The sequence below is a fragment of the Prunus avium genome, chromosome 7, assembly GCF_965620075.1.
Source record: "Prunus avium chromosome 7, drPruAviu1.hap1.1, whole genome shotgun sequence".
NCBI lineage: Eukaryota > Viridiplantae > Streptophyta > Magnoliopsida > Rosales > Rosaceae > Prunus > Prunus avium.
In genome coordinates this window covers 39,003,294-39,027,540 of record NC_142290.1, presented here as the reverse complement: position 1 = coordinate 39,027,540, position 24,247 = coordinate 39,003,294, and the positions used below count along the sequence as shown (strand labels likewise).

At 38.2% G+C, this 24,247-nt stretch overlaps 6 protein-coding genes across 8 annotated transcripts; all 6 read left to right on the top strand.

Moving 5' to 3' along the window:
* Positions 1-2,237: 2,237 nt before the first annotated feature.
* LOC110756891 (polygalacturonase-like) lies at positions 2,238-4,638 on the top strand. Its single transcript, XM_088255852.1, has 4 exons — positions 2,238-2,780; positions 3,429-3,718; positions 3,840-4,068; positions 4,157-4,638. The coding sequence occupies exons 1-4, from the start codon at positions 2,334-2,336 to the stop codon at positions 4,373-4,375; spliced, it is 1,185 nt and encodes a 394-aa protein (XP_088111978.1). The 5' UTR covers positions 2,238-2,333; the 3' UTR covers positions 4,376-4,638.
* A 240-nt stretch (positions 4,639-4,878) lies between these two features.
* LOC110756840 (2-alkenal reductase (NADP(+)-dependent)) lies at positions 4,879-8,258 on the top strand. The gene is made up of 5 exons (XM_021958311.2): positions 4,879-5,198; positions 5,415-5,592; positions 6,120-6,286; positions 6,813-6,895; positions 7,534-8,258. Exons 1-5 carry the CDS (start codon positions 4,956-4,958, stop codon positions 7,907-7,909), a joined length of 1,047 nt encoding a protein of 348 aa, XP_021814003.1. The 5' UTR covers positions 4,879-4,955; the 3' UTR covers positions 7,910-8,258.
* A 497-nt stretch (positions 8,259-8,755) lies between these two features.
* On the top strand, positions 8,756-11,377 carry LOC110756836 (F-box/kelch-repeat protein At3g23880-like). 3 transcript variants are annotated; one of them, XM_021958308.2, is made up of 2 exons: positions 8,756-9,009; positions 9,669-11,377. In XM_021958308.2, the coding sequence occupies exon 2, from the start codon at positions 9,710-9,712 to the stop codon at positions 11,117-11,119; it is 1,410 nt and encodes a 469-aa protein (XP_021814000.1). In that variant the 5' UTR covers positions 8,756-9,009; positions 9,669-9,709; the 3' UTR covers positions 11,120-11,377. The 3 variants fall into 3 exon arrangements, with proteins under 3 accessions (XP_021814000.1, XP_088111976.1, XP_088111977.1); XM_088255850.1 differs by lacking the exon at positions 8,756-9,009 and adding an exon at positions 9,020-9,165; XM_088255851.1 differs by lacking the exon at positions 8,756-9,009 and adding an exon at positions 9,258-9,506.
* A 1,447-nt stretch (positions 11,378-12,824) lies between these two features.
* LOC148293429 (uncharacterized) lies at positions 12,825-13,774 on the top strand. Its single transcript, XM_088243900.1, has 2 exons — positions 12,825-13,443; positions 13,731-13,774. Exons 1-2 carry the CDS (start codon positions 12,825-12,827, stop codon positions 13,772-13,774), a joined length of 663 nt encoding a protein of 220 aa, XP_088100026.1.
* A 5,149-nt stretch (positions 13,775-18,923) lies between these two features.
* Positions 18,924-20,624, top strand: LOC110756905 (2-alkenal reductase (NADP(+)-dependent)). The gene is made up of 4 exons (XM_021958394.2): positions 18,924-19,359; positions 19,502-19,679; positions 19,786-19,952; positions 20,032-20,624. Exons 1-4 carry the CDS (start codon positions 19,093-19,095, stop codon positions 20,491-20,493), a joined length of 1,074 nt encoding a protein of 357 aa, XP_021814086.2. The 5' UTR covers positions 18,924-19,092; the 3' UTR covers positions 20,494-20,624.
* Positions 20,625-21,203: 579 nt separating this feature from the next.
* LOC110756906 (2-alkenal reductase (NADP(+)-dependent)-like) lies at positions 21,204-22,826 on the top strand. The gene is made up of 4 exons (XM_021958395.2): positions 21,204-21,485; positions 21,605-21,788; positions 21,909-22,075; positions 22,168-22,826. The coding sequence occupies exons 1-4, from the start codon at positions 21,252-21,254 to the stop codon at positions 22,651-22,653; spliced, it is 1,071 nt and encodes a 356-aa protein (XP_021814087.1). The 5' UTR covers positions 21,204-21,251; the 3' UTR covers positions 22,654-22,826.
* The last annotated feature ends 1,421 nt before the right edge of the window (positions 22,827-24,247 follow it).

The following is a 24,247-nucleotide window of genomic DNA, read 5'->3' as shown; positions in this document are numbered from 1 at the left end:
CTTGTTTGTATAAGTTGATATACCTAACCTATATATACATAATGAGAGAGACGAGGAAAATAAGTTGATGAGGAATACTTTATCACATTGTATTTCAAATATTCAAATTGTCAAACTTGTATACATGTTGACGTGTGTGTATAAAGGTGAACACTAATCACGGCGCTATATCTCTTTACAAAGAAAAATGGCCTGAAACAGGGAATCCCTTGAAACAAGCAACCAGCATTCATGAGCTTTACTGCCTAACATGGACATCCCAAAAACACTGATCAAATATATTCATGTTGCAGCTATATATATATATATTATTATTATTATTACTGTTGCATATAGTTATATAAGGCGACATGCATGCATCGTGTGATGGCCTAAAAACCTTGATCTCCCAGACAAAACATTCCTACCATCCTTTGCTCCTTGTGATTGTGATTTGATCTGTCAATTGTTAATTGGCCTAGAGTACGTAGCTTAATTATAATTAGTAGGAATTTTTATTCATTCCAAATGTATTATCGATCCTCATGCATGTGAGCAGGCAACATTAAAGGAGGAGATGCAGATGCACTAATATTATAAATGTGACCAAGCAATCCTTTGTATAAATTGCTTAATTACTTCCAAGCACATGACATGATCATCCATGGTGGATACGCATACGCAAGAATATATATATATATATATATATATATATATATATATATATATATATATATTCTAAAAAGTAAGAAATTGATTAGGTGAGGAGAGATTCAAACTTTGGTGCCTCTATCCACTTGAATAACAAGGCATTAACATGGGGTGTGTGCCCTGCATCCAGTCCAGGGCTCACATGGCTTACTATGATTGATTAATTTATATTGTTGGTAGATGAATGGGATATCTCAATGAGCAACATAGACCGTAATGTCGAACAAACAAGCGTTAATTAGAAAGAGGTATATATATATATATATATAGCTGACAAACCTAACCTTCATCTTCATGCTTGTCTTCAACTACGTACTGTTTCAATTCAACCAACAATCAAAATAATTAAAATGAGAGAGAGAGAGAGAGAGAGAGAGAGAGAGAGAGAGAGAGAGAGAGAGAGAGAGAGAGAGAGAGAGAGGAAAAGGATCAAAAGGTACATATATTATAACATGTAAGAAGCAGTTCAGCAGCTACTTTTTTTTAATTTTTTATAGTTAGGCAGTTTTTATAGGTATCTTCAGATTTGGTGAATGTATGAAATAATATTTTATTAATAGTATGGGAATCGAACCCTTCCAAACCAAAAAGCAAACTGAAAAGAACAAGGGAAACAAAAACACACACTCAAACAAGATGGAGGAGGCGAGCCTTGGGTTTTGCGTCTCCGTTTTCTATGATCCATTCGCATTTGTCACGTCGTCTACCCCGCGTTGGATTTTCCCTCCTATTTGTATAAGGAATTAGATTTACGTACATACCCTCCATTTTTCTTCAAATTACAACATTACCCCAACCTAATTAACCTATGTAATAATATCCTTAAAAAGTTAAACGGTAGCCCACATGAATTAATTCATGCATTCATAAAATATGACGTCAACCTCAAAACCTGATATATATATATATATATATATATATATATGGGTCCGTTAATATTGCATTTGCATAAATCTTATCTGTTAGAAGATGAGATGGATAAGGTTAGGAGATCCTGCATATACATATACATGCATATATATATATATATATATATATATATATATATATATATATGTAAAATCAATGTAAAATCAATTGTTCACATCACATATTATATTCACACGTAATAATGATTTCATTCTTGATTTTAAAATGGCGGGATGACAAAATATGAAGAAAAAAAAAGAGGTACGTGAAGTTGCGCATGAATTGAAGGCACAGAAGTTGCGCATGATTGGAAGCTACCAAGCGCTTTAGAATGTGATGCATGCATTGCATTTTCGTGATTACAATTCAAAAGTAGAAACGAAAAAACGACCCAGCCAGTTAGTTACGTAAGGTCATTTTGGTAAAGTAGAGCCAAAGATTAAGAAAAGCAATATACCCCTCTTTCCTTATCTCTACTCTTCTTTCAATGCTCTGTGCACTAGTAACTAACTAGTAACTACAAGGTTCTCTCTCTCTCTCTCTCTCTCTCTCTCTCTCTCTCTCTCTCTCTCTCTCTCTCTCTCTCTCTCTCTCTCTCTCTCTCTGTGTCACTCTCTCGTCTCTATAAATACCCCTCAAACCGTTTCAACTTCCACATCTCGATCAGCGATATCCTCCAGAGTCCTCCTTCAACTCATCCTCTAGCTAGAGCTATAGTTATTTAGTGAAAGCAAATGGCGAACCCCAAAAGCCTCCTCCTCCTCCTCCTTCTCTCACAACTAGTCTTGATGATGGGCGGTGCGCATGCTGCAGTCGTAACCTACAGCGTGAGCAGCTTAGGAGCCATAGCAGATGGCAAGACTGACTCAACCAAGGCCTTCCTCTCTGCCTGGTCTGAAGCTTGTGCGTCCGTGCAGCCCGCTGTGATTTATGTCCCCGCTGGGAGGTTCCTGCTTCGAAATGCTGCCTTCAGCGGGCCTTGCAAGAACAGCGCCATCACCTTCCGCATTGACGGCACCCTCGTGGCCCCCTCCGACTACCGCGTCATTGGAAAGACCGCTAACTGGATTTTCTTTGAGCATGTGAATGGGGTCACCATTTCCGGAGGACTTCTCGACGGACAGGGCACTGGCTTGTGGGCTTGCAAGGCCTCAACCAAGAGTTGCCCCAGCGGAGCAACCGTAAGTAGTAATTCCTTCCCTTTATTTTAAGGCAATGATATATAAATTAATTATAATCAAATCAATTACTACTTTTTATTTCCCTAGTTTTTAATACAATTAAAGATCATATGATAGATAGATATGACGTCATATTTGCTTGAGCGGTTACGTACTGTTCATATTTTTACTTGAGCTTGTCTCTAGCTAAACAAATGGGCCTCATGCATGCAAACTAGCTCTGACGCCGACGGTATTAAAATTACAGGATGACTTTTTACAGCTCTAATAAATATGGGGAATTGGTAACTGATCATCCCTCTTAATTATTACAATTAAGAGCATTAATCTATTTCTGTTATAGATAATGCCATTTTGTCATAACAAGGAAAGGAACAAAATCATTGATGATCACAAATATGCATGTGCTTTATTTATATATTACTCAGAAATTCCAAGGGTCAAACAGACTTAATTACCATTTACTTTATTAATTGCTTTTGGTTACACCAAGCTCCAAAGGAAGGATATAATTAATTTGTTAATGCATTATGCATGCATATGATTCATGAATCATGATCATCATATTCATATATGTATGTATGTATGTATGTATGTATGTTGCCACACGAAGACAAGCTGGCCCCTAATGAAGTTATGTATGTGCAGACACTGGGTTTTTCCAGCTCGAACAACATTGTGGTGAGTGGATTAGTCTCCCTAAACAGCCAAATGTTCCACATAGTGATCAACGGGTGTCAAAATGTGAAAATGCAAGGTGTGAAGGTTTCCGCCTCCGGTAACAGCCCCAACACCGATGGCATCCACGTTCAAATGTCATCTGAAGTCACCATTCTCAACTCCAAAATTGCAACTGGTGATGATTGTGTCTCAATTGGCCCTGGCACCACCAATTTGTGGATTGAAAATGTTGCATGTGGACCAGGCCATGGAATCAGGTACCTAGCCTAAAGCCTAAAGCCTAAAGCCTAAAGCCTAAAGCCTAGTATACATTTGAATTAATAATAATAATAAACTAATAATTTTGCATACATTTTGTTTGGTTGTTTGTTGGTGTAGTATTGGGAGCTTAGGAAAGGACTCAGAAGAGGCTGGTGTCCAAAATGTAACAGTTAAAACGGTTACCTTTACTGGTACTCAGAATGGTGTAAGAATTAAGTCTTGGGGGAGACCTAGCACTGGATTTGCAAGGAACATTCTTTTCCAACATGTTGTAAATGTCAATGTTCAAAATCCCATCGTCATTGATCAAAATTATTGCCCTGAAAAAAAAGGTTGTCCTGGTCAGGTAATTAATGAGAATGCACTTGGTTGGGTGACTTGATGATCTATCAAAATTAATTAATGACGACCTTATTAATTTGCTTAATGTATAGGTTTCTGGAGTTAAAATCAGCGACGTGATATACGAAGACATTCATGGTACATCGGCAACACAAGTGGCTGTGAAATTCGACTGTAGTTCCAAGTACCCTTGTAGTGGAATCAAATTGGAGGATGTCATGCTCACTTACAAGAACCAACCAGCTGAAGCTTCATGCAAGTATGCAGCCGGAACAGCGGCCGGTACGGTTCAACCTACAAGTTGCTTGTAGCCTCTTCTAGGCTTCTAGGCTTTGTAGTAGTAATTAAATTAAATTAAATGGGTTAGGAAGATGTTTACTTAGGTAGGTGGTTGATGATATATGTATTTGCTTGAGTCTGCGGTGTTGGCAGCCCATTGAATTGGGCTTCCTTGGAGCCTGGCCAAGCAACTCAACCCAACTCAACCCAACCCAACCCAATTCAATCCCTTAAATGGATTGGAGTGTTGTAAGAGATCTGAATTAATATAATAGTAAGCGTATTATTAATATTATTGATTGAGAGTTGAGATGTGTTTTCTATTTTAGTTTCTAATTCCAGATGGACATATAATGCGATGCATCAAGTTGCACCATAAATAATAAAGGGATATAGCTAACTCCAATAAATCTTAGGCCCAATTAATTTAACCCATAAAACCAGTGATGGGTTGGGTTGAATTGGGTTGGGGTGGATTGGGTTAAATTGACTTGAAGTATAGGAAAATAAAGCCGAAAATAAATACAATACAAAAAGAACCGAGGTCCGTTCGTCCGTCAAGAGGAGAGAGAGAGCGAGAGAGCGAGAGAGGCGCAGACAGATAAAGCGACGATGGCGGAAGTGAAGAACAAACAAGTGATATTCAAGAATTATGTGGAAGGCGTTCCCAAAGAGTCAGACATGTACATTAGCGATACTGCTACTATCAAGTTGAAAATCCCTCACGAAGAAGAACCTTCCCTTTCCGTCTTGGTCAAGAACCTCTACTTGTCCTGTGATCCTGTGATGCGCATCCGTATGAGGAAACCTGGAGACGAAACTTCTTCTTATTTTACACCCTTTGCCCCTGGCTCTGTAAGATCACCACTTATCACTTATTCTCTTCATTTCTCTCAAAACAAAATGCGTCTAATTTGTTTTTAAAATTAATTTTGAAGCAGAAATTTCATCCCAATTAAGAACCTTTGATTCCATTTTTTTTTTTTTTGGAAATTTCAAGTTGATGTTGTATAATACAGTGTTGAGACTCTAGTTGTTAGCAATCAATTATTGATGAAAAACATTGGGCAGCCCTTGAGTGGCTATGGAGTCGCTAAAGTTTTGGATTCCCGGCATCCAGACTTTAAGGAAGGTGACTTGGTCTGGGGCACAACCAAATGGGAGGATTTTAGCCTAATCACCACGCCAGAAAGCTTCCATAAGATCCAACACGCTGATGTACCCCTTTCCTACTATACCGGCATTCTTGGTAAGTTGTTTGCTCCTCCCTGATGTTTGGATTGATGATCTATGCTCTGCTTAGTTTCATATGGATTGACCATTTCTTTGTGTGTCTCAAACAACCATACTTAAGGGGTGTCTGTCAATCATTTATTGCTAATGGTACCTTTCTCTAAACATCTTCGGTGAAATTCAATTCTTGGGTGGGATGGTAGCTTATTGGTGAATTCTAGAAAGCAGACACAACAATATTGCACTTGTATTATTAAATTAGTGGTTAGCCATTGGAAATTGTATTGATGACCACTTATGATCTTATATTTGTTGCACAAGTTATAAAAGACATTCTGATATCGGCTTCAATTGTGCCCCTAGATAACTATGGTGGAGTTGGGACTTATGAGTAGTAAAGCGTAGTCTTGTGTTGATCTTTTTAATGGTTTCAGAAGACGTACTACTAGGACAGTCTGTGTGTGTGCTTTTTTCATGCTCTTATACTTATAACCTCAAAGCCCCCTGTAAATTGTGCGCATTTCTGTTTTCCTTCTTCCATAGGTATGCCCGGCATGACTGCCTATGCAGGCTTCAACGAAGTTTGTTCTCCTAAGAAGGGAGAATATGTCTTCATTTCAGCAGCATCTGGTGCAGTTGGTCAGCTAGTTGGACAATTTGCAAAATTGTTGGGTTGTTATGTTGTTGGAAGTGCTGGAAGTAAAGAAAAGGTATAAAGTTGGCATCTTTTTCCCCAATTTGCTTGCCCTATCTTTGCTGGTATCTGGAAGAGTAGAACATATCATATGTTTCTTAGTTAGATATGCTTGACAATGTTGGAGTATTTTGTAGTTTTCTTTGTGAAAATTCTTCGTTATTGACTTCTGTTTGAAATTTTGGAAGTAAGGAAAATGTATGCTTTCAGTTCACTTTTTCATTTCAACTTAGGTGCCATTTTCTATGGCTGGCTGCTATCCAGAATGTATAGTATGATTGTTTAGTTGGATTTTCTTGCTTATGTTTGAGTAGTGGTAATTTCCGTTTTACATTCTTGGGTGCAAATTCTAATGCAGAAGTCCAAAAGCATTTTTCACTTTCGGTGCAAATTTTTAACAATGGAGTTATTTATTCCAAGATTAACTTAAATATTTTAAATAATGAGTATGGGAGTTTAAGATTGTTGCATGTGGCTTGTGGGGCTGTCTGGTTGTATATAGTTTTCAAAAAATGATTATCTTTTGCGTATTTTTATACTAGGTTGAACTTTTGAAGAATAAGCTTAAATTTGATGAAGCTTTCAATTATAAGGAAGAGCATGACTTGAACGCAGCTTTGAAAAGGTCAGTGCATAGTTCGCTGCAAATGGAGCCTAAATTTTGCTCTGAAACTCGAAGAATGTGCATTTAATAATTTATATGTCCTGTGAAGAGTATATTTTCAGCTTCAGCTTCATCCATATACATCTCTGTCAATCTTCCATAAACACTTCACAATCTACCACACAAATTTGGAGAAGCTTCATCTACCTCTGCAACTTTATGCAAAAGTAACTTGCAAATATGCTATGCAACATTAAGTTTAGGTATATACTAGGCATATGCAATGAGGTTTAGCCATCTTCTAATTCCCAAAAAAAAAAAAAAAAAAACATATTGAGAAAGCACTGTGCCATTTCATGAATTCTTTATATATAGTGCAGGGAATGAAGTTAATGTGGATGACACACACACTAGGGATATGAAAAAACTTTGCCATCTGAATTATTTCCATTCTTTGTGTTGATGTTATGCATACTGCCCATCACACATCAACAATTTGTTATGCAGATATGACATGTGATAGCCAACATATCAGACAATCATGACACAAAAGTGAAGAAAAGTCTCATGAGAATTAATGTGACTGCAGATGAAACTATCATGTGACTACAGTGATTTGGATTGGATCATACTAAACTCACACTTGCTTCCATTATCAGGTACTTTCCAGAAGGCATTGACATATACTTTGAGAATGTTGGGGGAAATTTGCTTGATGCGGTCCTCCTTAACATGAGAGTCCATGGCCGCATTGCAGTGTGTGGAATGATATCACAGTACAATCTTGATCGACCGGAAGGTGTGATGAATTTGATGTGTCTGATATATAAGCGGATCCATATGCAAGGATTTACAGTCCAGGATTACTATCACCTGTATCCCAAGTACTTGGAGTATATTCTGCCTTGCATAAGAGAGGGAAGAGTGGTATATTTAGAAGACATTGCTGAAGGGCTTGAGAATGGACCTGCAGCATTGGTTGGACTTTTTAGTGGTCGCAACGTTGGAAAACAAGTGGTTTCAGTGTCCCATTAATTAGTTGGATGGCCTTTGTTTTGTTGTATATCTTATTGTGCCTCTTGACTCTAAGTGCGATGGCTGATGTCTGATGTCTGATGTCTGATAATGATGGGGCATGCATGGCATGTATGTGCTATGTCACTTGGATCCCATCGTTGCAGTATGGATGCATTATGCACATTAATATATTATCATAAATTACCCTAGTGGTAGGTAATGGTTTGTATGTGAACTAAAGATGAAAAATTATATTCTATGTATGCAACAAAAACAAAAATATAATGTAATATTATATATAGCTAGCTGTAGCTAGCACACTAGACAAGACAATTCTATAATTAAATTTCAATAGGTTTTTTCTATATATTTTATTCTTATCTATAGACAATTTTTGTTGAACACAAACCCTTAATTTGCTTTTAATATTTGCATTTTAATTGACCATTGCATTGCTGCCCTTTGATTTTTCCAAATGAGGACCATTTTGAGTTTATAATATTATAATATTAAAATGGCAATGCCCGGTGGATTATTACTTAATTTGTGGCAGAAGAAGATGATCTGATAGTCATAGCTGAAAAAGCTGAGCTATCACGCCATTTTATTTGACATTTTCATCAATAGACTCCTTTGACGAAGGACTTTTACAAATTAATTTCATTAAATGAAATGAGCTACAGCCTACACCTACATACATAGTTAATTATTTAAAGAAAATATTTATAAAAAACACTTAAAGGACTAGTTTATAATTAATTAGCAAAGAAACGAACCTTCCCTGAAAGTTCAAATTCAAAGTAGGCTTCAAAATATCCGCTCGATTCAGCCGACCTCCAATCAATTGACAACTTAGGTATAAGTATAAATTAAACAGCGCCGGGGGGGTCTACTCTTACTCTTACGCTTTCTTTGTATGTATATGTCTATATAGACTATAGACTCATAGAGAGAGAGAGAGAGAGAGAGAGAGAGAGAGAGAGAGATTGGAAATGAAGCAGTTTGAACAAGAATAATCTCTGGCAGCAGCAGCTTCACTTCACACCCAGCAGCGATCGAGCGCCTAATTTGTTCCATCCATCAGCGGTCAGCGGTCAGCGGTCAGCGGTCAGCGGCCGGTAATTAAACTTGCCATCCCATCTTAATACTATGTAGAGGATCAAAACAAGTAGTAGATGTTATATTTCGATTAGATTCTGTTTAAATATGGGATTGGCACGGCCCACGGGTGGTTGATTGCATTGTCTCGTGAAGATGCAATCTATTTGTTTGGGGTAGGTTCTAGCTAGCTTGCTCTTTTTGTTTCTTTGGGGTTTGCTCTCATGGTTAACTCTCCAAGTTCTAGACTCGTCTAGGCTCTAGCTAGCTAGCTACTTACCTGATCATGGATTCATGGATATTCATGGCTGTTTGTGTGTGAATGTATGATGGATATATTCTTTTTAATTAATTAATTATTGTTAGCTTAGTCTTAGTCTTAGTCTTCTAATTAATGCATATTATATATCAAACTTATTCTACTAAAAAAGCTATTCCTTATCCTTACTCCTCACAAGCTAGGAATCCTGTAAAAATTCCATTGGTGGACACAAATAATCGTACGTTGTTGTCTGGGGTAGGTGCAACGCATTTATGCAATTATGCAACTAGCACAAGTAGACGACGTATAAACTGTCTTCATTATAAATAATATATGTTTTGCTCTTACTTTGTGTGTACTTATATCCAAGGTTGGGACACTAGCTAGTCTGAAATTGACAGAATATTTTACTTGTAGGTACGTGAATAGATTAGACGGAGTGTCTCAACCTGCTGCACATGGACATGGATCAACATTGGATCTCATCAACTCTCAACATCCAATCCACTTCCACACAACAACAACAACAAGTGACGACAATATCGATGGAAACCTCATTATTGGATCATCAATATCTCAACAACAATAAAGAACAAGAGGAAGAAGATGAACAACATCATCAGCGCCAGCTTCCTTGTGAGATTGTAGAGGAAATCCTCTTGCAGCTGCCGGTGAATTCGCTGCTTCGCTTCAGATGCGTATGCAAGCCATGGCTTGCTCTCATCTCCGACCCAAAATTCATCAAGTCACACCTCCACAACCACTCTCCAAAACAAGATGAGGGTGATGATGTTGATGATGGTAAAACTAGATCATCAAAAGCACTAGTCATGCTCTCCTCCTCCTTGTCCCTCCTTAAGTCGGTACATGTACAAGTACTCGATACTAGAATTGAAGCCGGATCAGCAGAGGCAGATGCAGCTGGAGCAGCTCGCACAACTAGTACTAGAGTAGTAGTCGTGGAGGAGGTACATGAGTCCCCGATGAGGCACCAGGCAGTTCAAGACATGAAGATTGTTGGATCTTGTAATGGCCTCTTATGTTTGGTGCTTCACTCTCAAGATATGATGATTTATAATCCATCCACCAGGCAACTTCAACCAGTACCACCTCCACCTCCACCTCCACCGCCAACCAATAATTATTATTCCGGTAAGGACTACTTCTATGGCTTTGGCTATGATTCCAGCAACGACGATTACAAAATCGTGAGGGCCTCTTGTTCCAGTAGGAATGGCAATTTCGCCACCCACCTTGACATGTATAATTTGAACACCAATTCATGGAGAGCTGCCATCAAAACCCTCCCTTGTTACTTTCTGTCTAATGTGGTGGGCACCCTATTGAACGGGGCTCTCCACTGGGTCGTCCGGCTTGCTGCTGCTGAGAGGCCTTTCTCAATCGTTTCTTTTGATGTAACGGAGGAGACGTACCGATACGTGCCCCTGCCAGGCGAGGGCGACAAGAACTTCTCCTTCTATGGTTTGGGGGTTTTGGGAGGATGCCTGAGTATGCTTCACAGCCCCCATGGCTCGGATTATGAGGTGTGGTTGATGAATGAATACGGGGTGAAGGCGTCTTGGACTATTTTCACAACCATTCCGCAGAAGATGGAGTCTGAATACCTGGGATTGATGTCGCTTGTGCGTATCTTAAACAACGGTGAAATTGTCATCCTGTTGCATCAAAGGAAGCTAGTCATCTACAATCCGGGGCACAGAACACTTCGAACCATACTCTCTGGGGATATTCATTCTTCTCAACTGGCTTTATACCTGGAGACTCTAGTTTCGCCCTCTGCCGCTCCCACCATCAAAACATACTCATCATCAATCACTCCACTCAATCAAGCTAAAGCTAGCCCCTGATGAGGAATTACTTGATTATATATATATATATATATATATATATATCAATAACCACAGCAATGCAAGAAAAGTAAGAAGAAGAAGATGAGCTCATGTCATGTAATTTATATTTATGTATCGTTACTCCGACGCCGATCCGATCTTTGTAATTATACATGACCTCTATTCTGTTATGTTATATCATATATCATGTATCTTCTTCACTTAATCATGATGAGTTGGATTTCATTTTATATTAGAGACCTTTCCAGTTACCTATTTGATTGATCTCCATGTTAATGAGCTGCTTGCTTCATTTTCATGTTAATTCAATGCTTAGTGTCGCTAAGCCCATTTTTTATAGATATTTATTCAAAAATTCATTTTAGCATGAGATATTAAAATGAAAATGAATCAATTAGAAAACGATAAGTTTCTAGTTTTGGATTTTTCTCTCCAAATAGACTCTGTGTTTTTGTATAATATGTCATGCTAGAATTGGCCTATTAGTGAAAAGCCCTTCTTTTTTTCTTTTTTTCTTTTTTCTTTTACTAAAAGTCTTAAGATTCACGATAACTTTAAGTACCTTTCAATAAATAATATATTCATATTCCACTAGTAGAGGAAGTTTTTAACTACCCTAAATAAAAATAATTTATCCTCCTCTAGAAGAGAGAGAGAGTAGGCCTTTTCTAAATTATTTTTTCATAGACAATTTGTCACAATTATTATTAATCTAGTATGTGCCCCACATGTACGTTGTAATTAAATAAGTACCATTCTTATAAATTAACTATTCTAAAAATATTAGGTAATTAGCCAATGATGAGCACACATATATGTATTATATTGTTTAATTTCTTTTGAAAAATCTTGTGCAAATCTATTTTTCAATATTCATTAGAGTGATTTTTTTTCCTTTAATTTCAGGGAGAAATTTATCGTGTAATTGCTATCATTGACCTTTGTTGAAATATGCAAAGCATATCACAGATTATGTGGAGACAATTGTGATTTAGTTACCTTGTATAGGTCTTGATTATAGGATCTTGATTCTTTGTAATTACAGCACTTGCCTTGTATAGCCTAGCCTAGCCCTATATTACTATGTAATGCATTCATCTTTGATATATGAAAATACATGAGTCTTCTCCTTTATTAAACGTTGTCTAGCCTCTGTTTCTTTTCATGGTATCAGAGCGCCATTCCTGGTGACTCACACACCTTTAACACCTTCCGCAAACACTGAGACATGGCTGGCGACGATGAAACACCAAAACCTTCCGGCGTTTAGCCTAACACACAAGATACAGAGACCATTGATGCCTCTGATCCTTTTTACATACACCATGCGGATCAAACAGGTCTGACCCTTGTCACGCAACTTCTAGATGGTGACAATTATGCAACTTGGAGTCGGGCGATGTTGATCAACTTGGAAGCAAAAAACAAACTCGGTTTCGTTGACGGCACAATCAAGGCACCGCCAACAACCAGCGCCAAATACCTCTTTTGGAGGAGATGCAATCAGTTGATTAAATCTTGGATTCTCAATTCCATTAGCCCTTCATTGGCTAACACTGTGATTTATGCCAACACCGCCGCCGAGGTTTGGTCAGATCTCAAAGAGCGTTTTTCTCAAGGGAATGTGTCTCGTATTTTTCAGATCAAGCGAGAAATTGCTGAAATGCGACAGCACCAGCAGTCTATTTCAACATATTACAACATGCTTAAAGGTCTTTGGGATGAGTTGGGATCATATCTTCCCATGCCATCATGCCAATGTAATCCAGTGTGCAAGTGTGGAGTCATGAAGGAGCTTGCTGACAGAGAGCAACAAGAACAGGTACTTCAATTTCTTATGGGCCTAAATGATACTTATTCGGCTGTTCCTACGCAGATGCTTCTGATGTCTCCTTTACCCATGGTGCGCAAGGCATATGCCATGCTCATGCAAGAAGAAAGACAGCGACAAATAACTGAGAATAGCACAATCAGTTCCATTCATGCCATGAACACATCAAAGAGTACCAACAAACAACCTCGCAAAGTGCACGACGATGACAACAAGAATTTACATTGCACACACTGTAATGGTGACACCCATACAGTTGATCGCTGCTACTACCTTAATGGTTTCCCAACATGGCACAAACTACATGGAAAGGCAGTCAAGCCACCCAACAAGAACAAGCGTGTGGGCGCCAACAACACCACCCAGGAATCACAAAAGGGAACTGGTACTCAGACTTTGGATGATCTGAAATTCACCCCTCAAGAAGTTAATCAGATCAAGTCCTTTTTACGAGGTGATGGTAAAATTCAAGCCTTTGCAAATGCTACAGGTATATCACATGACTCTTGGATAATTGATAGCGGTGCAACAGACCACATTTCTTCTTCACCCAAATTGATTCCTAAGAAAACCATTTTGTCTAATTCTTCAGTCAACATGCCCAATGGTTCACAGGCACATATCTCTTGTCTTGGTTCTGTTCAAATCACTCCTCATCTAAAATTGGAAGATGTGCTTTGTGTTCCTGGTTTCCGAGTCAATTTAATGTCCGTCAGTAAATTAACTCGTCATCTCCATTGTCTTATCTCATTCTTCCCTACTTTTTGTATCATGCAGGATTTAACAACGAAGAAGATGATTGGGTTGGGGAAGGAGCATGATGGTTTGTACTATTTAGTACCGGTCACCGAAGATTTTCTTTGTGAGCGTGGTCCCCGAATAGCGGCTGCTGCGTTGTCCTCCACTTCTGATCTTTGGCATAAACGCTTGGGTCACTTGTCTACTGGTCCAATGCGTGTTTTATCTCAAACAGTCCCTTCCATTTCATTTAATTTTCATTCTCAATGTGATGTCTGTCCTCTTGCCAAACAGACAAGATTACCATTTTCCCTAAGTTCAATTTCAACCAATAAACCTTTTGAGTTAATTCATTGCGATATATGGGGTCCTCATCGATTACCCACTAGCTTAGGTGCTCGATATTTTTTTACTATCGTAGATGACTACTCACGTTTCACATGGTTGTTCCTCATGAATCTTAAATCTGAAACACAAGAAAAGATCAAACTTTTTTTTGCCTATGTTAAAACTCAATTTCATTGTGACATTCAACAGGTGCGCAGTGACAATGGTGCAGAATTCCTGTCCATGCGTTCTTTTTTTGCTCAAATGGGCACCCTATGGCAACATTCTTGCTCACACACCCCCCAACAAAATGGGGTTGTGGAACGCAAACATCGCCATCTTCTCACTGTTGCCCGTGCTTTATGTTTTCAAGCACAAGTTCCACTCAAGTTTTGGGGAGAGAGTATCCTTACTGCAGCCTATATCATTAACCATTTGCCCACATTAGTGCTTTCCAAAAAATCACCCCATGAGGTTCTCTATCACACCCCACCTTCCTATCGTCATTTTCGTGTCTTCGGTTGCCTTTGCTACGCCACTCAAACAAATTCCCTCCACAAATTTGATGCACGGGCTCGACGTTGTATCTTTGTTGGCTATCCCGCAGGGCAAAAAGCTTATCGTTTATATGACCTCACATCTCACCAATTCTTCTCCAGTCGCGACGTGGTCTTCCACGAACACATATTCCCATTTTCCACAATTTCTCAGCACACCCAAACAGCACTCCCTCACTGCCCAATTTTGCCATCCCACCCACATGACCCATTTCCTCCTGATGCCACTTTTGAGCAGCCCATCATCACCTCGGAAACAAATAAACCCTCCTCAGAAACAGTTTCCCTCTCCTCGGATACCCATCACCACCCTTCCGATACACATCCCAACGCCGACCTCAACATTGATCTCGACATCATCTCTGAGTCTATTGCTGATCCACCAGCAACCCTCGCTCCTTTAACATCCTCCGATATTCCCATCTCAATTTCTTCCTCTCCAGCACTTCGACGCAGCACTCGTTCTCGGCAACCCAACGTACGTCTCCTCGACTACGCATGCTCACTGGTGACTGCTCCTACTCCCACTCCATCATCTTCTTCGGTGTCAGGTACTCGCTATCCACTCTCCAAATATCTATCTTCTTCTCATTTATCTTCCTCATATCGCTCTTTTCTGCATAATATTACTACCTGTGTCGAACCCACTTCTTTTGCACAGGCTAACCTTGATCCCAAGTGGCGTGAAGCCATGGCAGCTGAATTGCAGGCTCTTGAACAAAATCATACATGGACTCTCACCTTACTACCTCCTAGCAAACGTGGTATTGGGAGCCGTTGGGTTTACAAAATCAAGCATAAATCAGATGGCTCTGTTGAGCGCTATAAGGCGCGGCTGGTAGCCAAAGGCTACACCCAAACTGAAGGCTTGGATTATTACGAGACTTTTGCCCCGGTGGCCAAATTGGTCACTGTTCGATGTTTATTAGCAGTGGCTGCTCATCACACTTGGCCTCTTCATCAACTAGACGTCCAAAATGCTTTTCTCCATGGTGATTTGGAGGAAGAGGTTTACATGTTACCCCCACCTGGCCTTCGTCGACAGGGGGAGCACTTGGTTTGTCGACTCCGGAAATCTTTATATGGCTTAAAGCAAGCTTCACGGCAGTGGTTTTCCAAATTTTCCACAGCTATTCAACATGCTGGTTTTCGACAATCAAGGGCTGATTACTCTATGTTCACTCGTGTAAAAGGTAAATCCATCAATGTGGTATTGGTCTATGTTGATGATATGATCATAACCGGAAATGATCCTACTTCCATACAACAATTAAAGGACTTTCTCCATCATCAATTTCGAATCAAAGATCTTGGTTTGCTAAAATATTTCCTCGGAATTGAAGTAGCTTGCTCCAAGGAAGGCATCTCTATTTCACAGAGAAAGTATATTTTAGACATATTGGATGATGTTGGTTTGTTAGGGGCTTGTCCTGTGGATTTTCCCATGGAACAAGACTTTAAATTACAGTCGATGGAAGGAGAATTGTTGAAAGACCCCACTCGTTATAGAAGAATTGTGGGGCGTCTCATCTATCTCACAATAACAAGGCCTGACATTTCATATCCTGTACAAGTCCTCAGTCAGTTCATGAGCCAACCACGCAAACCACACCTTGCAGCAGCCATGCGTGTGTTGAAATATTTGAAGGGGTCAATAGGCCAAGGATTAATATTTCCATCCAACAATTCTTTGCAGCTACGAGGTTATTGTGATGCCTCGTGGGCGTCGTGTCCTACAACAAGGCGCTCCGTTACGGGATACTGCATCTTCTTAGGTAACTCCTTGATATCTTGGAAGACCAAGAAGCAGCACACAATATCACGATCTTCTGCGGAGGCAGAGTATAGATCAATGGCAGCAATTACCTGTGAACTCACATGGCTACGTTTTCTGCTACAAGATCTTCGAGTCCTTCATGCCGCACCTGCTCGGGTTCACTGTGATAATCAGGCCGCGCTACACATTGCGGCTAATCCTGTCTTTCATGAACGTACCAAACACATAGAGCTAGACTGTCATCTGATTCGAGAAAAAATTCAAGCTGGGCTTATCACAACTCATTTCACACCATCTAAACATCAGGTTGCAGACTTGTTTACCAAAGCACTTGGTAAACTCATGTTTCAAGCTCATTGCCGCAAGTTGGGCATGCACAATATCCATGCTCCAACTTGAGGGGAAGTGTTGAAATATGCAAATCATATCACAGATTATGTGGAGACAATTGTGATTTAGTTACCTTGTATAGGTCTTGATTATGGGATCTTGATTCTTTGTAATTACAGCACTTGCCTTGTATAGCCTAGCCTAGCCCTATATTACTATGTAATGCATTCATCTTTGATATATGAAAATACAGGAGTCTTCTCCTTCATTAAACGTTGTCTAGCCTCTGTTTCTTTTCAACCTTAAAATTCCCACACCCAGAAATGAGGAAATGCCAACTTTTGTTGCGGGAGTAAAGCGGAATTACATATTTAGTGGAATTTGTAGCATTGCAGTAAATGCATCCATCAAGGTTTGTACCTTCTATAGAATCTTTTGTTAGGTAATTCATATATATATTAATATTTGAAGAGTATAGTCGCGCTGCTATACTTTTAAAATATTCAAATAAATTTGAAGAGTATAGCCGAGCGGCTATACTGTTAAAATATTCGAATATATTATTGGAAGAGTATAGCCGAGCGGCTATAACTTTAAAATTTTCGAATATATTTGAAGAGTATAGCCGCCCGGCTATACGGTTTAAATATTAATAAATATTAATATATGTTTAAAGTACAGCCGATCGGCTATACTGTACAACATGTTTTTTTTGTTTTGTTGTTGTTGTAATTAAGTAATATCTTAGTTTTTTCATTTCCTTTAATTAGTAATTATGTTTTAATTATTATTTATTTAGTGGATAATTAGTATTTCAATATTTTACTAATTTCATAAACTACATAATAAATTTAAATTAATAAATTAAAATTATTTTGTAGACTTAGTTTTTATTTTTTTTTTACAAAATTAGTTTGTTTAGTTTAATATTGGCAAGTAAGTAATATCTTAGCTTCATTTAATTATATTAATTATTCTTTATGTTTTAATTATTCTTTATTTTATGAGTATTTAGTGTTTAAGTATTTTAATTAATTTGATAAATTAACATGGACTATAGCCTAGGTGACTTGATTTTTTACACCCAAAAGTTAATAGGCAGCCTAAGTGACTTGATTTTTTACACCCAAAAGTTACCGAAATTTAGACTTTACTACATCAAGTTTTTTTCATATCAACTTCGTACACAAAATTTGAGTTTTCTCAAGTTTGATAGAAAAATCTCTTTTTTTTTTGCCCTTTAATTAACTAACCCAACAAATTTGATAGAAAGAAAAACATAAACCTCACACACATGACACATACTCCTTTTCAGAAAACACTCATTTCATTCCCTTAGAAAAAATCATTTGCCTTCGCTTTCCACCCTATGTTCAAATCATGAGTCCATCCTGCTCCCACATAAAGTGTGGTGCTTTATTCTTATCTTCTCCTGCAGGGTGATGACGACTTTCATTATAATGCAAAGGGCCACTTTGATTCGCATAAAAAAAGGGCCACTTCTGATAAAATTGAAAATATAAAAAAGCTTAGGAAGTTTAAAGGGACGTTACTAAACTTTTCCATATAGAAATGTGTAACTATATGTATGTGTTTAAAGGGCCGTGTGAAATAAAATAGGGTAAAACTGCTCTGCTGCCGCTAGTTCGTGTTTCGGGCTTGATGTATGTATGTATGTATGTATTGTTAGGTTTATTAGATACTGTAAGCAGGACAACTTCATTTGTTTTCTTTCCCTTTCCCTAGTATGTGTTTCCATTCCAACAACAACTACAACAACGTTTCCATCCTTCAAATCAGGGTTATATTAGAATTATTCAAAGACCGATCAAACATCTTGGGCATTGGATTGGACCCCTTAAAAAAAAAACAAAAAACCAACCCCCCACCTAGACCCAGCCACCGAAAAAAAGAAGCAAATAAAAACATATACCCCCTCCCCTCCCCCGAAATTAAAATACGACAACTGGCACATGACAAATTAAATGGCAGTATAAGGATAAGGATAAAGGTATTGCAAACAGAGAGAGAGAGAAGCCGGTTTTGACCATGAATTCCATTTTCAAGCATGGATTGCAAAATACGTGTCAAAAAATCCAACAAAGTGAAAAAGAGAAAGAAGAAGAGCTCCTCATCAAGTGGACGGACTTGTGCTTGCTTACACCAGTGCTTACATCACCTCTCATTTTGTGCTCTCTCTCTCTCTCTCTCTAGAGATATATATATATATATATAATCTCCTCAACTCACCTCACCTCAAGGGTAACATAACATATATCCGTTCTCATCATCTCAGTGATATAACAAACGAGACGACTTCATCTATCTATATATAATATATCTGGTTTTAATTGTTTGAGAGAGACAGCGCGAGAGAGAAGTTGAGATTTAGAAAAAAGAAAAAGAAAGAATGGCAGGAGGAGATGAAGTGAAGGAAGTGAGGAACCAGCAAGTGCTTGCTAGAGATTACATAAGTGCGATTCCGGAGGAGTCAGACATGTACTTGAACAGAAGCAGCACCATAAAACTGAGAGTTCCAGATGAAGATGATTGCCAAGAGGCCATGCTGCTCAAGAACCTCTACTTGTCCTGCGATCCCTACATGCGAGGCGTTAAGCACAGTGATGCAACCTCCTCGACTGACCAAGATCGCATTGTTTTCTTTGCCACCGACAAAGTAAGTAGTAATCAATCAAAATCAACATTACTTACTATCATTAATTTCTCTCTCTCTCTCTCTCTCTCTCTCTCTCTCTCTCTAATAATAATATATATACTCCTTTTTAAAAATTAATATTGGTTTAAACCCCCACGCACAGCCAATAGTTGGATATGGAGTGTCTAAAGTCGTAGATTCTAAGCATCCAGAGTTCAAGGCAGGCGATTTAGTTTGGGGCATAACAAAATGGGAGGAGTATACTCTCATAAAAAACACTCAAAGTTTCTTCAAAATCAACCACACTGATGTTCCCTTTTCCTACTACACTGGAATTCTTGGTAAACCCTTTCATTTAATTTTTTTAATTTTATTTTTGCTTTTGGTAAGCTCACCCTGTAATAAAGTTGTAATTAATGAATGTATTATAATATAATATGTATACAGGTATGCCTGGTATGACTGCTTATGCTGGTTTCTATGAGGTGTGTAATCCTAAGAAGGGAGAATATGTGTACGTCTCATCCGCATTTGGGGCTGTTGGTCAGCTGGTTGGCCAATTTGCTAAACTCATGGGTTGTTATGTTGTTGGAAGTGCTGGGAGTCAAGAAAAGGTAACATATCTCTTTCCTTTTCAACATCATCAATATTGATTTCAACTCTACTACGTATATCTAATTTTGATTTTGTTAGGTTGATATATTGAAAAACAAGTTTGGGTTTGATGAGGCTTTCAATTATAAGGAAGAGGCTGACCTGGCCGCTGCTTTGAAACGGTATTTCCCACAAGGCATCGACATTTACTTTGAGAACGTTGGGGGCAAAATGCTTGATGCAGTGCTCCTCAATATGAGGCTTCACGGCCGCATTGCTGTGTGTGGGATGATCTCGCAGTACAATTTTGAGCAGCACCAAGGAGTCACCAACTTAATGCATCTCATTTATAAGCGTGTTCGCATGGAAGGATTCTTTGTGTTTGATTTCTATCACCTCTATCCCAAGTTCTTGGATCTTGTGGTGCCCTACATCAAACAAGGCAACATCACTTATGTGGAAGACATTGTTGAAGGCCTTGAGAATGGTCCTGCTTCGCTCGTCCGCCTTTTCTCTGGCCGCAATGCTGGAAAAGCAGTCGTTGTTGTTGCTCGCGATTAATCTTAATTAATTATTTTTTGAATTATCCATCAGTTCACTTCTTGTATAAGTATTGTGTTGTTGTTTGTGTTTGTGTTTACTGTTCAATCGATGGGAAATAAAGAAAGTATATATCATGTTGTTTGTTGGTCGTTGGGTACGTCACGTACGTGTAACTTCAACACCTTATTTTATTAATTGTTGTGTTTTTCTCATGAAAAAAAGAAAGAAATAAGAAAAAGTATACATACATACATACAATATGCTTTAATTACTATTCCCGTATGGGATGTTCATCTGGGCTAAGATCCCAGGATTAAAATATAAAAATCCGTGTCGACTTAGCCGATAGGAACGATTACGTAATTAATGGCACGTAAACTAACAAAGAATGAAGAAGACAAAAAGGATTTGCCAAATGACTTGACTTTGATTTGTTTGATGTTGACTTACTGGAGAAGGATAACTTTGATTTATATATCACAGTGTCGGTAAATGCAATTGCCATGCAAGGACGGTGGTTACCTACCTGGAATTCTTCCGATCTCGTAAGCAATTACGTTCCCTTCCTTTCCTTGGCAATTAATAACAGTCAGAAAGAAAGTAGCTAGTCATACTGTTGAAGCATGAAACATTCAGTCCAATCCAATCCTTCCTTTCATGGACTAAATAATTAGGCTGCATATGCTTCTGCTATAAATAGGACCCTCGTCAGACTCAGAGTATATATGAGGAGGGTGCATGCAGATGCAGTCCAGGCCTGGGCGAAGTAGTAAAAAATGGAGATGAGCAACAAGCAGGTGATTTTGAGAGAGTACGTTTCTGGACGGTTTCCCACAGAGGCAGACATGTATGTGAATACAAGCAATTACATAAGCTTGAAGGTTCCTCCACAAGGCTCAACTGTGTTGGTCAAGAATCTCTACTTGTCCTGCGATCCCATGATGCGATTTCTCATCATGGATAATTCTCATCACAGGATGACCAAATACGTTTATTGTACCCCTGGCTCTGTAAGTCATCTTGTTGATCATCACTACTAATTCCCTCAATTTTTTTATACAATTTTGTGTTGTTTAATATCTTATATATATCTTACATAAATGCATGCATATATATATATTACATGCAGCCAATATGTGGGTATGGCGTGGCTAAAGTTTTGGATTCCAGTCATCCAGAATTTAAACAAGGTGACTTAGTATGGGGGCTAACCAGATGGGAAGAGTACAGTTTCATCACAAACCCTGAAAGCCTCATCAAAATCCGGCACACTGACACTGATGTACCTCTTTCCTACTATACTGGAATTCTGGGTAAGTAATAGTAATTTCATGCATGCGCAGCATATCCATCCATCCATCCATCCATGCATACAAACCAATCCAATCCAATCCAATCCAATCCAATCCAATCCAATCCGCTGATGTACGTAGGTATGCCCGGTAAGACTGCTTATGCTGGTTTCTTTGAAGTATGCTCTCCGAAAAAAGGGGAATACGTGTTCGTGTCTGCAGCATCCGGAGCAGTTGGGCAGCTTGTAGGCCAATTTGCAAAATTGGCTGGTTGTTATGTTGTTGGAAGTGCTGGAAGTAAAGAAAAGGTACTAATATTAATTCATGATTATTATTGCGGAAGAGAAGAGTAGTAGTAGCTAGTAACACACACATGGTGGTTGAGTTGATTCTTTATTAGGTTGATCTACTGAAGAATAAGTTGGGGTTCGATGAGGCTTTCAACTACAAGGAGGAGCATGATTTAGACGCAGCTCTGAAAAGGTACTTCCCTCAAGGCATTGACGTCTACTTCGAGCATGTTGGTGGGGAAATGCTGGACGCTGTGCTGCTCAACATGAGAGAACACGGTCGCATTGCCGTCTGCGGAATGATTTCACAATACAACCTCCCCGAGCCTCAAGGAATTAAAAACTTGATGCAAATTGGATTTAAGCGACTGCATATACACGGATTTACACATCGTGATTACGATCACATTGTGCCTAAATACTTAGACTTTGTGCTGCCTTACATCCGCCAAGGCAAATTAGTGTATGTGGAGGACATAGTTGAAGGGCTTGAGAATGCTCCAGCAGCCCTGGTTGGGCTCTTCACTGATCGCAACTTTGGCAAACAAGTCGTTGCACTTGCGAGACACGACAATCAATCATCAAATCAAACTTAATTAGTATCTCTATTCTCTGCTTCTTCTTGTTGTTGTTGTTGTGCCCTCTTCTCTTCTTAACTTCTTATCTTATAGCGCTAGAGGTAGGCCTATAGCTACTTCTGCTTGTAATTCTCTGTCCTTTGAGAGAGCAAGGACAATGAGAAAATACATACTTTGGATTAAGCTACACATGCAAATTGAAGGAGATTCTAAGATTTTAGTTCAATTTCTCAAGAAACAAGTCCAAATTTCATGGAATATCCTAACAATTATTCAAGACATTTGTTGGTGCAAGATTTCACTCAAGTCACTATTCAACATATGTTTCACACATGTCGTATTGTAGTCAGCGGAAAGGCTAGAATGAGGAGCTAATTTGAGGACTCCCTTGTAGTCAGTGGGTTTTGATTTGCGAGGTTGATACTCAGCGCTCTGGCCAGGTGGGACCCTTTATCTTTGTTTGGATTGGATCAATTCTCTTTTATCTTTGGGCTTACATTTTAAAAGGCCCATAGGGCCCATTGTTCTTCTATAACTTGAATTTATTTTTGTATCTTTTTGTTCTTTTCTCAAAGCTTACATAGACCATTCTTAATATAGATCAAATATAAATAAAAGCTACATAGACCGCGAATATACGCTCTCCAACAAAGGAAAATACCAATATACGATATAAATGGAAAAAGTTCTATCAATTAAAGTTTTGTAATCATTAAAAGAGGGTAAATTTCATAGTTTTTTGTTTAAATTTCATAGTTAGAAAGATAAATATCTGGGATTGATATGGTATTATGATGATTGGTGTAATTAGCAATAAACATTTTTTTTTATCATTTACTTATATAGAAAAGGGGTTCTTAGATCTAGGTCCAAAATGATTAGCTGTAATTGGGTCTAGTCCTTTTGTTTTTGGTTTTAGATGTAGGTCCTTTGACATTTATTACTTTTTTGTTGTGTCGATTTTACCCTTTAAAGTAAATAAGGAAAACACATTGAAAATCTAAATTTAATGCATTATTTCCTTGAAATTGAATTCCAAATTTTGAATTTTGAATTTTTTTTTCTTGATAATATTCCTAATATATAGATAAAATATAATTTAATCAATAAAAAGTAAAAACTCACATATTATACCAATCGATCAGACAAGCACCCACATTAAATTATGTACCTAACATATAGGTAAATAATGTTAATACATACACGTATATATGTACATGCCTTACTGGTAAGTGTTTTTTTCTTGAGTTTTCTTAAGCAGTTTTTTCTGGAGGTTCATATTTATATACATATGTACATGTCTTCCATGTAATAGTGTTTTTTTTTTTTTTCCCAAAGAAATTTTGTATGGATTTTTATCTCAGTTGAGTTTAAAGATCCATACCAAGATATTATATGAGTTCAATTAGCTGGGCTAGAGGGTATAACTACCTAGACTAGAGGTAATTTATGGATTTAATTACCTGAACCAGAGGTAATTTATGGGTTTAATTACCTGCATACTGCATACAAGGTGTATGCATAGGTACCTTACCTATTGTTAAGGTATGAAGTTTTTATGAACTCTTATTACAAATTTTGATGTCGGTATACCTTGGAAAAATTTCATAAT

What these genes read in the sequence shown, in the direction of transcription:
- LOC110756891 (XM_088255852.1), top strand. Translation starts at nt 2,334, where the DNA reads ATGGCGAACCCCAAAAGCCTCCTCCTCCTCCTCCTTCTCTCACAACTA. An exon ending in GTTGCCCCAGCGGAGCAACC is followed by an intron (nt 2,781 to 3,428) that starts GTAAGTAGTAAT and finishes ATGTATGTGCAG; the next exon opens with ACACTGGGTTTTTCCAGCTC. An exon ending in GGACCAGGCCATGGAATCAG is followed by an intron (nt 3,719 to 3,839) that starts GTACCTAGCCTA and finishes TTGTTGGTGTAG; the next exon opens with TATTGGGAGCTTAGGAAAGG.
- LOC110756840 (XM_021958311.2), top strand. Translation starts at nt 4,956, where the DNA reads ATGGCGGAAGTGAAGAACAAACAAGTGATATTCAAGAATTATGTGGAA. An exon ending in CTACTATACCGGCATTCTTG is followed by an intron (nt 5,593 to 6,119) that starts GTAAGTTGTTTG and finishes CTTCTTCCATAG; the next exon opens with GTATGCCCGGCATGACTGCC. An exon ending in GTGCTGGAAGTAAAGAAAAG is followed by an intron (nt 6,287 to 6,812) that starts GTATAAAGTTGG and finishes TTTTTATACTAG; the next exon opens with GTTGAACTTTTGAAGAATAA.
- LOC110756836 (XM_021958308.2), top strand. Translation starts at nt 9,710, where the DNA reads ATGGACATGGATCAACATTGGATCTCATCAACTCTCAACATCCAATCC.
- LOC148293429 (XM_088243900.1), top strand. Translation starts at nt 12,825, where the DNA reads ATGCTTAAAGGTCTTTGGGATGAGTTGGGATCATATCTTCCCATGCCA. An exon ending in AGCCTTTGCAAATGCTACAG is followed by an intron (nt 13,444 to 13,730) that starts GTATATCACATG and finishes TGTATCATGCAG; the next exon opens with GATTTAACAACGAAGAAGAT.
- LOC110756905 (XM_021958394.2), top strand. Translation starts at nt 19,093, where the DNA reads ATGGCAGGAGGAGATGAAGTGAAGGAAGTGAGGAACCAGCAAGTGCTT. An exon ending in TTTTCTTTGCCACCGACAAA is followed by an intron (nt 19,360 to 19,501) that starts GTAAGTAGTAAT and finishes CCCCACGCACAG; the next exon opens with CCAATAGTTGGATATGGAGT. An exon ending in GTGCTGGGAGTCAAGAAAAG is followed by an intron (nt 19,953 to 20,031) that starts GTAACATATCTC and finishes TGATTTTGTTAG; the next exon opens with GTTGATATATTGAAAAACAA.
- LOC110756906 (XM_021958395.2), top strand. Translation starts at nt 21,252, where the DNA reads ATGGAGATGAGCAACAAGCAGGTGATTTTGAGAGAGTACGTTTCTGGA. An exon ending in TTTATTGTACCCCTGGCTCT is followed by an intron (nt 21,486 to 21,604) that starts GTAAGTCATCTT and finishes TATTACATGCAG; the next exon opens with CCAATATGTGGGTATGGCGT. An exon ending in CTACTATACTGGAATTCTGG is followed by an intron (nt 21,789 to 21,908) that starts GTAAGTAATAGT and finishes TGATGTACGTAG; the next exon opens with GTATGCCCGGTAAGACTGCT.